Genomic DNA, 12,597 nt, shown 5'->3' on the forward strand with positions numbered 1-12,597 from the left:
TGCCAGATCTTCCATGTGTCCCGAGGCAGAGGGGTCCATGGAGGAAAGGAGTTTGTTAGCACGAATTCCTGATCAAAGGTTACCTCTAACCCCTTGGTCTGGGGTTTCTGCGCCCATTGTCTTGTCTGATTCCCATGGTGCTGTCTGCTCCAGGTTCACCAAGTACAGAGCAGATACAGCCTCTGATGCTGGTAGGAGCCTGGTCTTCACCTTACTGCCCCTACACGTAGCTTTGTGGCACCTGAAATGGGTGCAGGTCCTAAAGCTGCAAGGAAAAAAAAGGCTTTAAAAGGTGCTTGAAAATCCTGAGTGTCTTGGAAAGTGGGAAAGGCAGCAGTGAGGACATATACAAATATTAGAAAAAGAAAGGAGAGTAAGATTAGCCAGCATCAAGACAAACCCTTCAGTGAGTAATGGAGATATGGAAAAGCAGGAGCGATCGGTCAGTAGAGTAAAACATGGAGCTGCTAAAAAAAAGTGACTGAAGCTGCCAGGCTGTTGCTAAACCAATAATAAACTTGAAACTTAACTCACGGGTCTTTCTGGTTAAAATGCTACCAGGAGGCACATAGACACAAGGCAAGAAGCGTTAATGAACTGCATGTGTACATACCTCGGTGGGAATCTGCAAGAGCCGAGGGATGGACAGCGTAACTGGGAGCCGGCGCTGCCTCCTGCCACCTGCAAGGGACGAGACAGAAGCCTCAAAGAGCTGCCCCATGCGGCAAAGGGAACAGATGCCCAAGGAGAAGCATCCACCCTGGGGACAAACCAAAAGCTTTCTCAGTCCAGTTCAAAGTCAAGAAACTTCCTTTCAACACAACAAGAGAAAGCAAAAACCTTTGCTTTTCCTTCTCTCGAGTGATGTCAGGGTTTTTCTCCTTCACACTCAAAGCATCGCTGTCTTCCCAGGCTTTACAATTGTAGTTCTCAGTTTTATAGGGCTTCAACCCCATGATCTCAGAAGTGTTTGACAAGTCTCTGGTAAAGTAGGGCAATCCCATTATCTCTGTTTTTGTCCTGGGAATGCCTAGAACTTGCCTGAGATCACACAGAGGGAGCGAGTGGAGGAGTTGGTATCTCTGCCAGTTCCTGCTGGGATCACAGGACTGTCGCGTCTCCAAAGAACTTCCTCGGTCGTCTTCATCTTGTAGAGGTTGTTTCTTACCAGGGGGTGTTAAGTGATATCTAACACTTTCCTGGTGATAACTTTTGATAAGGGCTGATGATAACAATACAGATGCTCCACTGTTCCTCATGACTTCTCCAGACCACTGAACGCACAGGCAAAACCAGCCACCAAAAACTAATTTGTTGGCGTATTTAAGGCAAATGAGTTGCCACTGGGGTACGCAGTGCAGTGCTAATGCCTTTATTACGGGCATTTCACTCCGGCTAACACAAGACATGAAATAAATGCCTCATAAAGAGTTTCCTCTCTTAAAACAATTCCGATCACAATGTTCTCATTGTGTCATGGCCTGATGTATTAGCAAAATGTTTGTGCTTACCAACATCACTCCCTTCCTAGCAGAGAGTCGGCTGTGTTTGGAGCCGCTGCGGTGATAACCGTGGCAGTGCGTCCGCCACGGAGGGAGCAGCGCCAGCGCGTGCTGCCCTACTTTCAGTCCCATGTGCCTCTTCTCACGTAAGATTTGCACACGTGTTCACACGGGGTTGGAAATTTTCTCATGCTTTTATATTTAATTTAAGAGAAAATATCTTGAATATTCCCTTTTACTCCTGGCCCATCAGAATTTGTGTCCCAGTGGGATTCGATATGTAACAAACTCCCTTTGATGCTCCTAGGAGTTGTCTGTCTTGAGAAGGGAAAAGAGCTCAAAGCCTCAGCCACTTTACAAGGTGATGGGGAAAAGAAAGCCCTTCTTCATGAGCTGTACAGTTGGTCCTTGCAATCTTCTGGCTATATTGACCGAGCTAAATACTGCCTTTTTGCCCTGCTTTCCATGAAAATACAGCCAAAAGAACAAGCTTTTTCTGTCTCTCCGCCTGCCCTGTCAACAGAAATTGTTTACTAACACCTGAGGGCAGAGCTCAGCAGTAGACGCGGGTGATGCAGAGGACAGCCTCCAAAGATGGGTTGGTGCTTTGTCAGGGGGTAGCGAGTGGCCTGTGAAGCCATCGGTAAGAGAAATGATGCACCTTGAGTGTCAGATCTCTGTTTTGCATCATGCTGTTCTATTTGCAAAAGTGAAAGCGTGCAAAGCGTGTTTGGTTTGGAGTAATTGGTAGATAAATACAGAACCCTTCGCAGCCTTTAGAGCAGAGATGTCTTCCAGGTCAGAGCTGGCTGTTCTTGATATCCTCCATCTGGTGGGAAGTTTCTGACATGGGGTAAACCCAACTCTTCTGAGGCCTCTGTTTCTAGGTGGCCAGTTCTCTAGGAGTTAATAATTAGATAAGCAACTCTATTTTCTCAGCCTTTTCTTAGCCTGAGGCTTCATTTGTCTGCAGGAGGTGCCTGCTTAGACATTGCTATCCAAAGAGCAGTGGGAAGGCAAAGGTCTGGGGCTGGCTTGCACCCACAAAAGCAGGGTTTCTCCAAAAAGCCTCGTGGGTGTGTAGCGCTGATTGTCTCACTTTGCAAAGCTTCCCATCAGGCCTGTGATATCATTTTAATGTGTCTGAGGTGGTTGGGTTTGTGTGTGTGCGAGGCTATAAGATGTCTCTCTCTAAATGTATAAAACATGCAGATGAAGAGGAGTGTAGATTTATAAACATATCCTTACACCCCATCCCAATGGAGAGCTAGAACCAAATAAATCCTATTAGTTTCCCAGAATGTGGGATCCCGTCCGTCTTTGATGTCCACTGTGTGGACATCTAATGCCAGTTCCACATGTGAGATGCTGAATCAGGGACGGAGTGTTTCAGATTCCGAGAGTTTAGTGCAGAGCCAGATTTCTGGCTCTGGTCTGACTCCTTTAAATTCTCATTGCTTTTAGAGCAACACCTTTGCAGCTGGCTGTGCCCTTGGATGCTGAGTGCTGCTTGATGTGCTTTGAAGGAAATGAAATAAAACAAAATCAAACCTTCCTCATCTCTGTCCTTACAGTCCCCACCGTTGAATACCTGAATGGGAACTAGGATGTGCAGGAGATAACTCAGAGCCACATCTAAGTCCACCAAAATCAGCAAATGACTTTGCTGGGTCACATCTCACTTCTGGAGAGATGTGTTTGAAAAAGTACCAATAGTAACAAAAAGCCCAGTTGCGGCAAGATTAACTCATCTCAATTTGAGAAGATTGGTTTGAGCTTATTGGCAACGCTTTTTTCATCAGTAGATTTATGGTATATATAACCTACAGCTTTTGGTGTTCGGAGGAGGAAAGAGCCACGCAGGAAAGTGCTCTATGGGGCTGGAGGGGATGGGAGCGCTGCAGGGAGCCGGAGGGAGACATTCCCACCTGTAACCTGGCCATGTTCAAGGGAATTGCTCCTATCCTCACCTCTGGTACACAAAGGGTTGTTTATGAGAGAGAAATAGGCTCTCCAGCCTTCCGTATTTTGCATGGCTGCAAATATCACAGTACTTCATAAATTCATGGCGAAGACCCGGGTTACAGCAGGCGCATACGGCACAGAGCTCAGGACAAAAGGGCATTGGGTAGGAATTTACCAGTGAGAAAAGTTTCGCTTCAGTTGCCTTTCTTTTCATGTTTGGTTTCTAAGGAGCAAGGTCTGCTCTCCTTTTCAGTAGCATAAATGAAGAATAATGTGTTTCCATGAGTGACAGGTACTGTAATTTATATCATTGGGAACACAACTGTGAGCCAGGGGTTTACATTCATGTGCCAGATTCGTTTATATTTATAACCTTAAAATGTGTGTAGCAAGTTAACATTTGTGGAACATTTTTTTTTAAGACAAAAAGTACGAAAACATTGTATTTTCTTCCATTTGGGTTAAATCCCATAGTCAAAAGAAATGCTTGCCATTTCGAGGCAATTTTTTCCAAATAAGAGCAAGAAGATTTGACCTGCTAAAACTGCTCTGTTAAACACAAATAATAACCATGGTTGCTCTGTTCTACTCCAGAGACAGATGCATATCGCGGGTCTTTAAGGTATTTATAGACCTTGGAGTCTTTGAGGCTAAAAAGTGTTGGAGAAACATAAAATGTCTTTGTAAATTGTGTGTGATGATACTTCATACGCAGAATATTCCCGAGAGCCTGTGCCACTCATTCGTCGGAGTCTTGTCTTTCTCCAGCAGATCTTCTGATTTGTGTTTATTCTGGTGAACAGAAGTCAAGAAGGATAATGAGAGGATTCAGCGTGTGTTTGTTTAGCGAGAGGAGGCAATAATGGCCTTTCTAACTCACTGCAGGATTTACTTCTCATGAATTAAAAAACAAAGTAAACTGATTAAGGAACAAATTGTGTATTCCACTGGCTGCAGTTCTCCCTTTTATTCTGTATTTTCTGGATGCTCAGGTCTTCCTCGCACTAGCACGGGGAAGTGCAGAATCGAGCACCCAGACCTGAGCCCTACAAACCAGGGATGGTCTCGTTATTTACCACCACGAGGGGACCTTTGCCGCAGCCACACGGCTCCGATCCCAGCAGCAGGACTGGTGCTGCCAACCGCTTCCCAGTTCATCACGAAATTCCTATGAAGTGAATAAACATTGACAGACGCATTGCTAAAGCTGACGATATACCTCTAACAAAATAATTTATGTTAGCACTGGCTTTTAGATCAGGTAGCACGTAGAAGAGGTGGTGAAAGGACAAACCAACCTGCCAGGCACGCTTTCATAGGGCATCACCCCCCTTCAACTCTGCGTGCACGGCGTGCGACCAAGGTGCTACTGCAGCAACACCCTCGTGAGACCGTACCCACTCGCACACGCTCCAGGGGAAGGCCTGTGTGTGCAGGGGCGTGCGTGGACATCTCTGCGGCAGCAATTTGAAAAACAAATGGACAAAAAAGACCTGAAAGCCGAACAACGAGCCTGGATGGGAAATGGCACAAACAGGGAAGAGGGGGCCTCCGGCAGCACTTCTGCAACGCGTGCAGCGTCTGAGCAAGCCCCGCATCCTCCGCAAGCTCCTGCAGCTTTTGCAGCTTCACTCACTCATCTGATAAATTCAGCAGCAACTGCCAGCAGCAATGTGGCTCCCCACGAGTGCCCTGGGCTTTCGGTAGTATGGCATCTTCCTGTGTATCCCTCCATCCCAAAATGTATATCCCCTTATTAGTGTGATCACTGTAGCTGTCAGCCAACACAGAGGGGCTGCCTTTCTCGGTGTTTCCCCGAGTGGCGTGCACTCACAGGCTGCATGCCTTTTTTCCACCAGAATCCCAATCTGACATTTTTCTCCCAGTGAAACCAAAGGAAAAAATCTATTATGTCCTACTCATCTCTAATGACGGCAGAACAATTTTTGCTACCAGCATTTTCAGCACTACAGCTTTGAAACTGTTAAGTCCTCTCTCATGTCTCTAAAGGAAGAAGCATTTCTTTAACAGTCGTCTCACGAAAGGCAGTGGCCAGGAAGGATAATGGTCCATAACATATTCATTATTTTCAGGACTGTGCACTGAGGTTTTCCCACCGGTGATGTGGTTGGAGATTTTTTTGTTTTCAATCATAATGTGATAAAAGATTCTACGGCTCCAGGATGCCTTTCCTCCCAAACACGGGCTTTCCACAGAGCTGGGGACCTCTCTGGAGTGGAGCCATTTGTCTCCCATTGGTCCTCGATATGACTTTGAGGTTAAATGCAAAACCTTAAATGCAGCCAGAGTAAGAAGATGGTAGAGGTGTGCGGTGCATAATGAGGGGGAAGGAACGTGCGTGCAAAGTCAGCTCGGAAGAGCTGGCAGTCGGATGGAAAACGCCATGAATCTTAGGAGTTTGCTGGTGTTAGTGTAAAGGCTGAGCTGGGGGTTGGATCCATGATACCAGGGTCTGCGGGAACCTCAGAGCTGAGCTTCGTGGTGGCGTTCCCTTCCAGCCTGCAAACCTGCTCCACTGCAGAAAAGGGCTTTTCTTTCCTTCCCGGCACAGCCCGCTTTCTGGCCGTTGGAGTTTAAATCACTCTTGGCTGTTAATCCGTGAAAGTCCCTGTTAGAAATAAAATAAAAAATATATAAGGAAAAGTGCCACTAAAAAGGTTTATGAGGCAGCAGTTTAAGCTACTGACTTCTCCAAACTGGGGTAGCATCTGTTTCTCATTTACAACTTGCCTGAGCCAGTAGCGAAACAACATCCCATCAGTCCGGCTGTGAGCTGGAGAGGGAGCGCGGCTTGGCGCGCGTAATGGCCATTAGTGAGGGATGGGGATTTTCTCCCTGGATACACAGTCCTAGCGGGAGCCTGGTGAGGATGGCTCTCGTTGCATTGCCATCCGGATGATTTACTTAAATTGCTAGGCAGGGTGGCAAAGGGCTTGGGATGCCAGTCTGGGATTTGGCAGAGGGAAGTGAGACGTCAGTCCATTTTTTCCTAAATCTTCTACTTTAGCTTGGGATTAATCATTTAGTGTCAGATACTTACAGGTACTTAGGTACCTAGTTCCATTAGATCAAAGCAAATTAGAGCTAAACGGAATGTAAATACTTCTGACGGTCAGAGCCTTTGTCTCTGCATGTTGCAGTTCCTGGTATATAGATTGAGGAAAAACTGTATCTCCCAGTGTGTTACGAAGAGATAATGTTTAGGATGTTGAGATCTTATGGGAGGAATGTCATACAATTACCAGGCACTGATAGGTCTTTTTTTGCGCTTCATCTCAGAGTATCATTTAGACATGTAGTTTGTGCTCGTGGGGAACTGGAGAGCTGCTCATCTGTAGAATGATGTTTGCGGGGAGAGTTTCCTTTTATTTTGCATACAGCATCTTGCATAGCAAAGTCTTGAGCCTACTGCAATATTGAAACTTGCTATTAATTTACAATTGCATTATTTTGGCCAGATAGTGGCAGAAGTGGAAAAAAATCACACTTCTCTGTACTTAATGTTTTAATTGCTGTGCTTAGTTTTCAGAATATATAGTTTTGGAGGCAGCAGCATTTTGCTCTTTTCTTTGCTCCTTTATTGCAATCACACAGATGTTTGAAATATTTTCACATGGTTTTCAATGGAAAACTTAATAGACTGCTTCCACTTTCATGGTATTTTGTACACTCAAAACCAGGCTGTTTTCAGGGACTGAGGAACTATCCTTACCCATTTTTCACTGCCTCTAGCTGAGAACTCCTGAGCCTTAACTTGTTTATAAAATGACCATCAAGGATGAAGCACCATTCTTTATTTAATGCCTCCTTTATTTAATGCTCTTAGGTCAGTTTTGGAAGCCTTTGGGGTTCAGGGAGGAGTCCATTTCATTCCTGCAGTGGATGGTAAAGCTCCCATCACCCTCGTACTGCAGGAGGGTTCATTTGCAGCTCTGCTGGCGGTTGTCAGCCAGCCTCGTGCCTGGCGTTGCAGGAGCAGGACCTGTTTAATCTCCTCTTTCATGCAAGAGGCTTCAGTTCCTAATCAGGAAAGGCCTGAAGTGAAATGTCTTTGGGCTGGTTTGTCTCAGCCCCCCATCCCTCCTCCGGACTCCCGCTGAGCAGCCTCTCCCCACTCCTGGAGCTCAGCTTTTTCTGGTTATCTCCCGAAATGCCTTTGCTCTGGCCTGGCAGGGTGATGGATTGTACTGTAAGGCTCTAGCTGTAACATACTTCTGAATTTGCATCTGACTCAGAAAAACGCATTCCTGGAGCAGCTCCCGATTGCATCCTGGAGGTGCAGAAAGACTTTGATCTGCAGCAGGAGCCACTGCCCATTTGTTTGAATCACTGAGCTCGGCTAGGACATCATCTTCCTCCTGCCCGTGGGGCTGGCAGGGTCCCTGTGCAGGCTGGCAGTCCGGGTTTGCTGTTTCCAGGCTAACGTAAAAAGGCTTAGGGCGCCTGAAGGGACTGTGTCCAGAAGAGTTGGAGGCTTAAGGTTTTGAAGCCCAAAGGGTGCTGTGAAGAAGGCAAAGAGCCGATGTCTCAGATCCCAGGGGCATCAGAGCTCATTTGGCATCTTCTGAGCTGGCCTTCCTCCTCGTCTGATGGTCTCGCCAGTGAACACCCACTGGCAGGAGATCTGCAGGTGCCATCACTGGTTGATAATTTTGCTGCTTTCACTGTGCATGAAGAGACGTGTGGCATTCCGGTCATGGCCCAGCATCCACCCCACTGATACATACTGAGATACAGTTGTACACAAATTAATTAGATTTTGTTTCAGTCCTCCCTCCTCTGTGAGAGATCCCTCCTCAGTATTAGCTCCTCAGATCCAAGGATGGCCACTTTTTTGAAAGCCATACGACCTTTACAAATGCTGTCTGCTGGAGGAGGCTCTGAGTTTATTGCACATGCCAAACCCTTTGCTACAGTTCCTAAGAGAAAAGGCCAGTTTTGCAGACTAGACAGAATTTCAGAAGGCCCAGAGGGATCAGGATTAGGGTGCTTAATCCCATCTGTGAAAACCCTGTCCCTGCTCTTCCGGATATTGACTGCAACCAAATCCTCCGGTCCTTGGACGTCCTCCACTTCCCAGAAGCACAGAGCAGGGAAGAGCATTGCTTTAGAGATAGAAAGGGCAGTTCAGGTCTTCATGCCTTGCCCACCCGGCCGGCGGAGGCATGCATCCCACCCAGGCACCCCCCAGCTAAGCAAAAAGCTGTGCGAGCAGCAGCGGTGGGAGATTGCAGCGAGCTGGCTGGGCGTTTCAGAAAGGCCAGAGGTTTCGGGGCATGGGTAAGGGGCAAGAGCAGATAGAGCAGAAATTAATGTTGCCTGGGAAATGGATGGCACACTGGCATAATTTTACTCAGATAAAGCAGGGCGGAACGGTACCTGGCAGCGAGAGGGAAGCACATCCCATGCTGATCAGTCTCGCTCCAAAGCAGCACACAGCTGAGGGGTGTAAGGAGTGAAATGGGATTAGGAGGAGGCCCAGGGAGTGCAGCGTGTGGCTGGGAGCAGCCCATCGCCCTCCTGGAGCAGCGGGGCTCAGGCGGAGCTGGAGCAGCTGATAACGCACTGCTGCGGGAGGGCAGGGTGAGAGCTTGTGTCTCCACGGATAAAACCCACAGCAAGCTCAGAGCGGGGAGGATGCCTTCGATTTATTCCCTGAATAGCAGTGTTCCTTCTTCTGCGACTGTGGTGAGAAAATCAGTGCCAGTCCCAGAGCAGGCGGACTGTAATGGGGTCTTCTTTATTTCTACACTTAACCTGCAGCTGCGTGGGTGGACTGAGAAGCGGCTGGTCCTCCGTGCTGAGGATCTGCTGGGACAGCAGCCCTGCCGCTGGAGCAGGTGGGCTGAGACCTGGCCAGACCTGCGGACGCACTGTCACTGCTGTAACCTCCCCCTCTCTTTTATTGCCCCCCAGGACTGTCCCCAGCTCTTCCCCACAGAGGAGATCCTGATCCCGGTGGGAGAGGTGAAACCCATCACGCTGAAGGCGAGAAACCTGCCCCAGCCCCAGTCTGGCCAGCGCGGGTACGAGTGCGTCCTCAGCATCCAGGGCGTGATCCACCGCGTGCCCGCCCTGCGCTTCAACAGCTCCAGCGTCCAGTGCCAGAACAGCTCGGTGAGGGACCGGGAGGGGAACGTGGCAAAAAGGTGCCCAAAGTGGATGTCAGCTCCGAATAGCTGCGAAGGGGGTGGGCTCAGCCACAGGGAGAGTGAAAAATCCCAGAGTTAAACTAATCCTGAACTCCAGGTGGGAACCTGCCACGGGCGTGCGAGGTGTTTCATTTACCGGCCCAGAGAAGATCCTTTATCTGGCGGTTCCCTGTCTGACTGTGGGGGGTCAGCGAGGGGAAGGGGAGGAGGAGGAGGGAATGCAACGAAGGTGTTGAGGCAGGCTAATTCACACGGGGGAGATAAGGCAAATCACAGACCCCTTATCGGGGAGCTGCCGAATTCCAGGTCACGGTAGCTGGATGAATACAGTAATGCTGAAAAGCAGCATGGTGCAGGGAAGGAGGGGGAAAGGAAAACTGTCGGGAGAAAGCACAGTGCAGCAGAGAGAGGGAAACTATCTGAATGATGCTGCCAGAGAAGCAGGTAGGGGAGGATAGCTCTTCTCTGTAGGACGGGCCTTAGCCCTGCCAATGGACCTTGGCAGGATTTTACCCCAGAACGCCCGAATGTCACCATGGCAGGTGCTCAGGGATGCCAAAACACATACGGTAAACGCAGGCTTCCCAAAGGCCACCCTCCGAGCCCCAGCCCACGTTTGGGTCTCACGTGGCATGCTTCAGCTGGAGGACAGGCAGGGAAGACCAAGGTCCTTCCCCTCCTCGCCACGCATTTGAAGAGGTCCACGGGTAAACAGGGCACATTCAGTTTGTTTTAGGCAGCAGAACGGGGTCTACTTTAATATTCAGTGCAGATGGTCTTAAATTGTTAATGAAGTTTTGAATTTTTAAAAATTTCACTGGATATTTATATATCACTGGCCGTCTTTGGGCCTTGCAGCTTGGTGGATAATAAATGCATTAATACTATATAGTATTTTTCCTATCCAAAGCTATTTATAAACATTAGAGAAGCACTTTCATTCCAGTTAGGCTAATAGGAAGTGGTAGGTAAGGAAGGTAAGGGCAATTCTGTTCTTGCACCTCTGTCACTTGTACAGAAGATCTAGTTTCACACCGACTTAGTAAAACCCAGGCGAGGTGAGTCAGTACAACCAAATGTAAGTTAAAACTGTACAACTATTGCATGGGGACAGTCAAAGCAGTCTGCTTTGGTTTAATCATCATTCCCTCATCCCAAAGAGGATGGCAGTGTTCGCTCACCTTTTTAAGTCTTTTTAGCAGCTCTTGATTGACTTAAAGAGAGCGTCAGAATGAGGCCTCGTTGGTGCTAATTGTGATAATGGGAATTTCAGAATACACTGGGAATTCACCTAAAGCATGCAGATTCACTCTGCCACCGCCCCCGGGATGTCCATGAGAAGGTGAATAATTCAAGCCGGTGCTATCCGAGACTAGGCTGAAGCAGAAACTGGGAAAGGACCTCTCTGCACCGTCTGTTTTTCCTCAGCTGCTGCCTATTTCATCAGCCACAGCAGTGCAGCGTGATTTTTAAGCTCCCAGTCACACTAGGGTGCATGGTGACTGTATAACGAGATAGCCTGAAGGCAGCAGTCCTTCCAGTCTGATTAACTGGAGGGGCTGTATTGATAAGCTAGAGACTGAACGACAAGAGCAACCACTGTGAGTGAAATAATTAATCTATTACCTCTCACAAGGACTAGATCTGATTTAATTATCTCTTCCTGGTGAGGAGGAGGGAGTCAAAGCAGGACCCTGGAGATGAAGTGTAGACGTGGTGGTGGTTCAGACATCAGCACATGCTTTTAAGCAGAGAATAATCACGGTTTCTTTAAAAGAAATACTCTTTTCCTGTTAGTGTCTCAGATAGATCCTCCCAAGCATTTCATTCTCGATCTTCTCCTTCAGTATCTCTACGATGGGACGGACATAAGCAACTTAGCAGTGGACTTTGCTGTGGTTTGGAATGGGAACTTTGTTATTGACAACCCAGAGGATCTGAAAGGTAATGGCTGCTTGAGTTGGCTTTCAAGTCACGGGAAGGAGGGCGGTGATGGGGGCTGGGAAGTGGCTGTTGGGGCAGAGCGGCATTAGCTGCCGTCACTGCGGCTGCAGCCAGAGATGACGTGGTCCCGGTGGATCCTGCTTTGGGTGAGAGCAACTCACTGCTCCACTGATAGTGGTGCTCACTAAGCACCACTGATATGGCCTTGGCTTTGGAAACCACATGTGCAAGTCCACCCTGCAGTTTGTTAAGTCAAAACTCAACATGTGCCTTTGCTGTAAGTCCAAGAGCAGCTGCAGTCCCTATGAGTATTTCACTTCTTGACTTCGTCCTGAGTGCCCGTCCCCTCTTCCCGCAGTGCACCTCTACAAGTGCGCAGCCCAGCGCGAGAGCTGCGGGCTCTGCCTGAAAGCCGACCCCAAGTTCGAGTGCGGCTGGTGCAGCGGCGAGGCCAAGTGCACGCTGCGGCCGCACTGCAGCGCGCCCTCCGCCCAGCCCTGGCTCGACTGGTCCAGCAGGAACGTCAAGTGCTCCAACCCTCGCATCACCGAGGTAAAAGCGCGCATCTCCGGACCCTCTCCTTACTCCTTCCAGAGTGGATTTGTGTCTGTCTCCCTCTCATCTGAAAATTCGCCATCGTCCATCCGGCGCTGAAGAACAGGGAATAAAATGCTTGGCTACTTTCTGTGTAATTAACATGCGGATCCACCGGCACGTGGCCAGGGTGTGCAGCCCACCGCCCCGCCGTGCAGCTGTCACTCGCCGGGATGCGACCAGCATTGGGGTGACCGCTATGGACTGTTGCAGGGATGCTAATTAAACTAGGGAGCTAATTAGTCTATAGTTGATGCTTCTGATGTTTCTGTTCAGACCACTGAGGGATGCAGAATGTCTCCCAGGAGTAATTTTACCGGTAAAACTGCACTTGGTCTGTTAATGTTACTATTAGGAGTGACACTCACATCAGGTAGGAATGAAAGAAGATTTTGGTTTCTCACTTAATTAACTCCCCA

The 12,597-nt window shown here is 48.4% G+C and overlaps 1 protein-coding gene across 2 annotated transcripts in view; it reads left to right on the forward strand.

Moving 5' to 3' along the window:
• The window catches only part of PLXNA2 (plexin A2), a 210,290-nt gene that overhangs the window by 148,181 nt on the left and 49,512 nt on the right, over window positions 1–12,597 (forward strand). For both annotated transcript variants that reach the window (XM_076358294.1, XM_076358293.1), the window contains exons 10-12: window positions 9,405–9,605; window positions 11,488–11,584; window positions 11,943–12,136. In XM_076358294.1, the coding sequence (XP_076214409.1) occupies window positions 9,405–9,605; window positions 11,488–11,584; window positions 11,943–12,136 (492 nt within the window). The remainder of the gene's footprint in view (window positions 1–9,404; window positions 9,606–11,487; window positions 11,585–11,942; window positions 12,137–12,597) is intronic.

This window comes from Aptenodytes patagonicus, chromosome 22 (assembly GCF_965638725.1).
Source record: "Aptenodytes patagonicus chromosome 22, bAptPat1.pri.cur, whole genome shotgun sequence".
NCBI classification, from domain to species: Eukaryota; Metazoa; Chordata; class Aves; order Sphenisciformes; family Spheniscidae; genus Aptenodytes; species Aptenodytes patagonicus.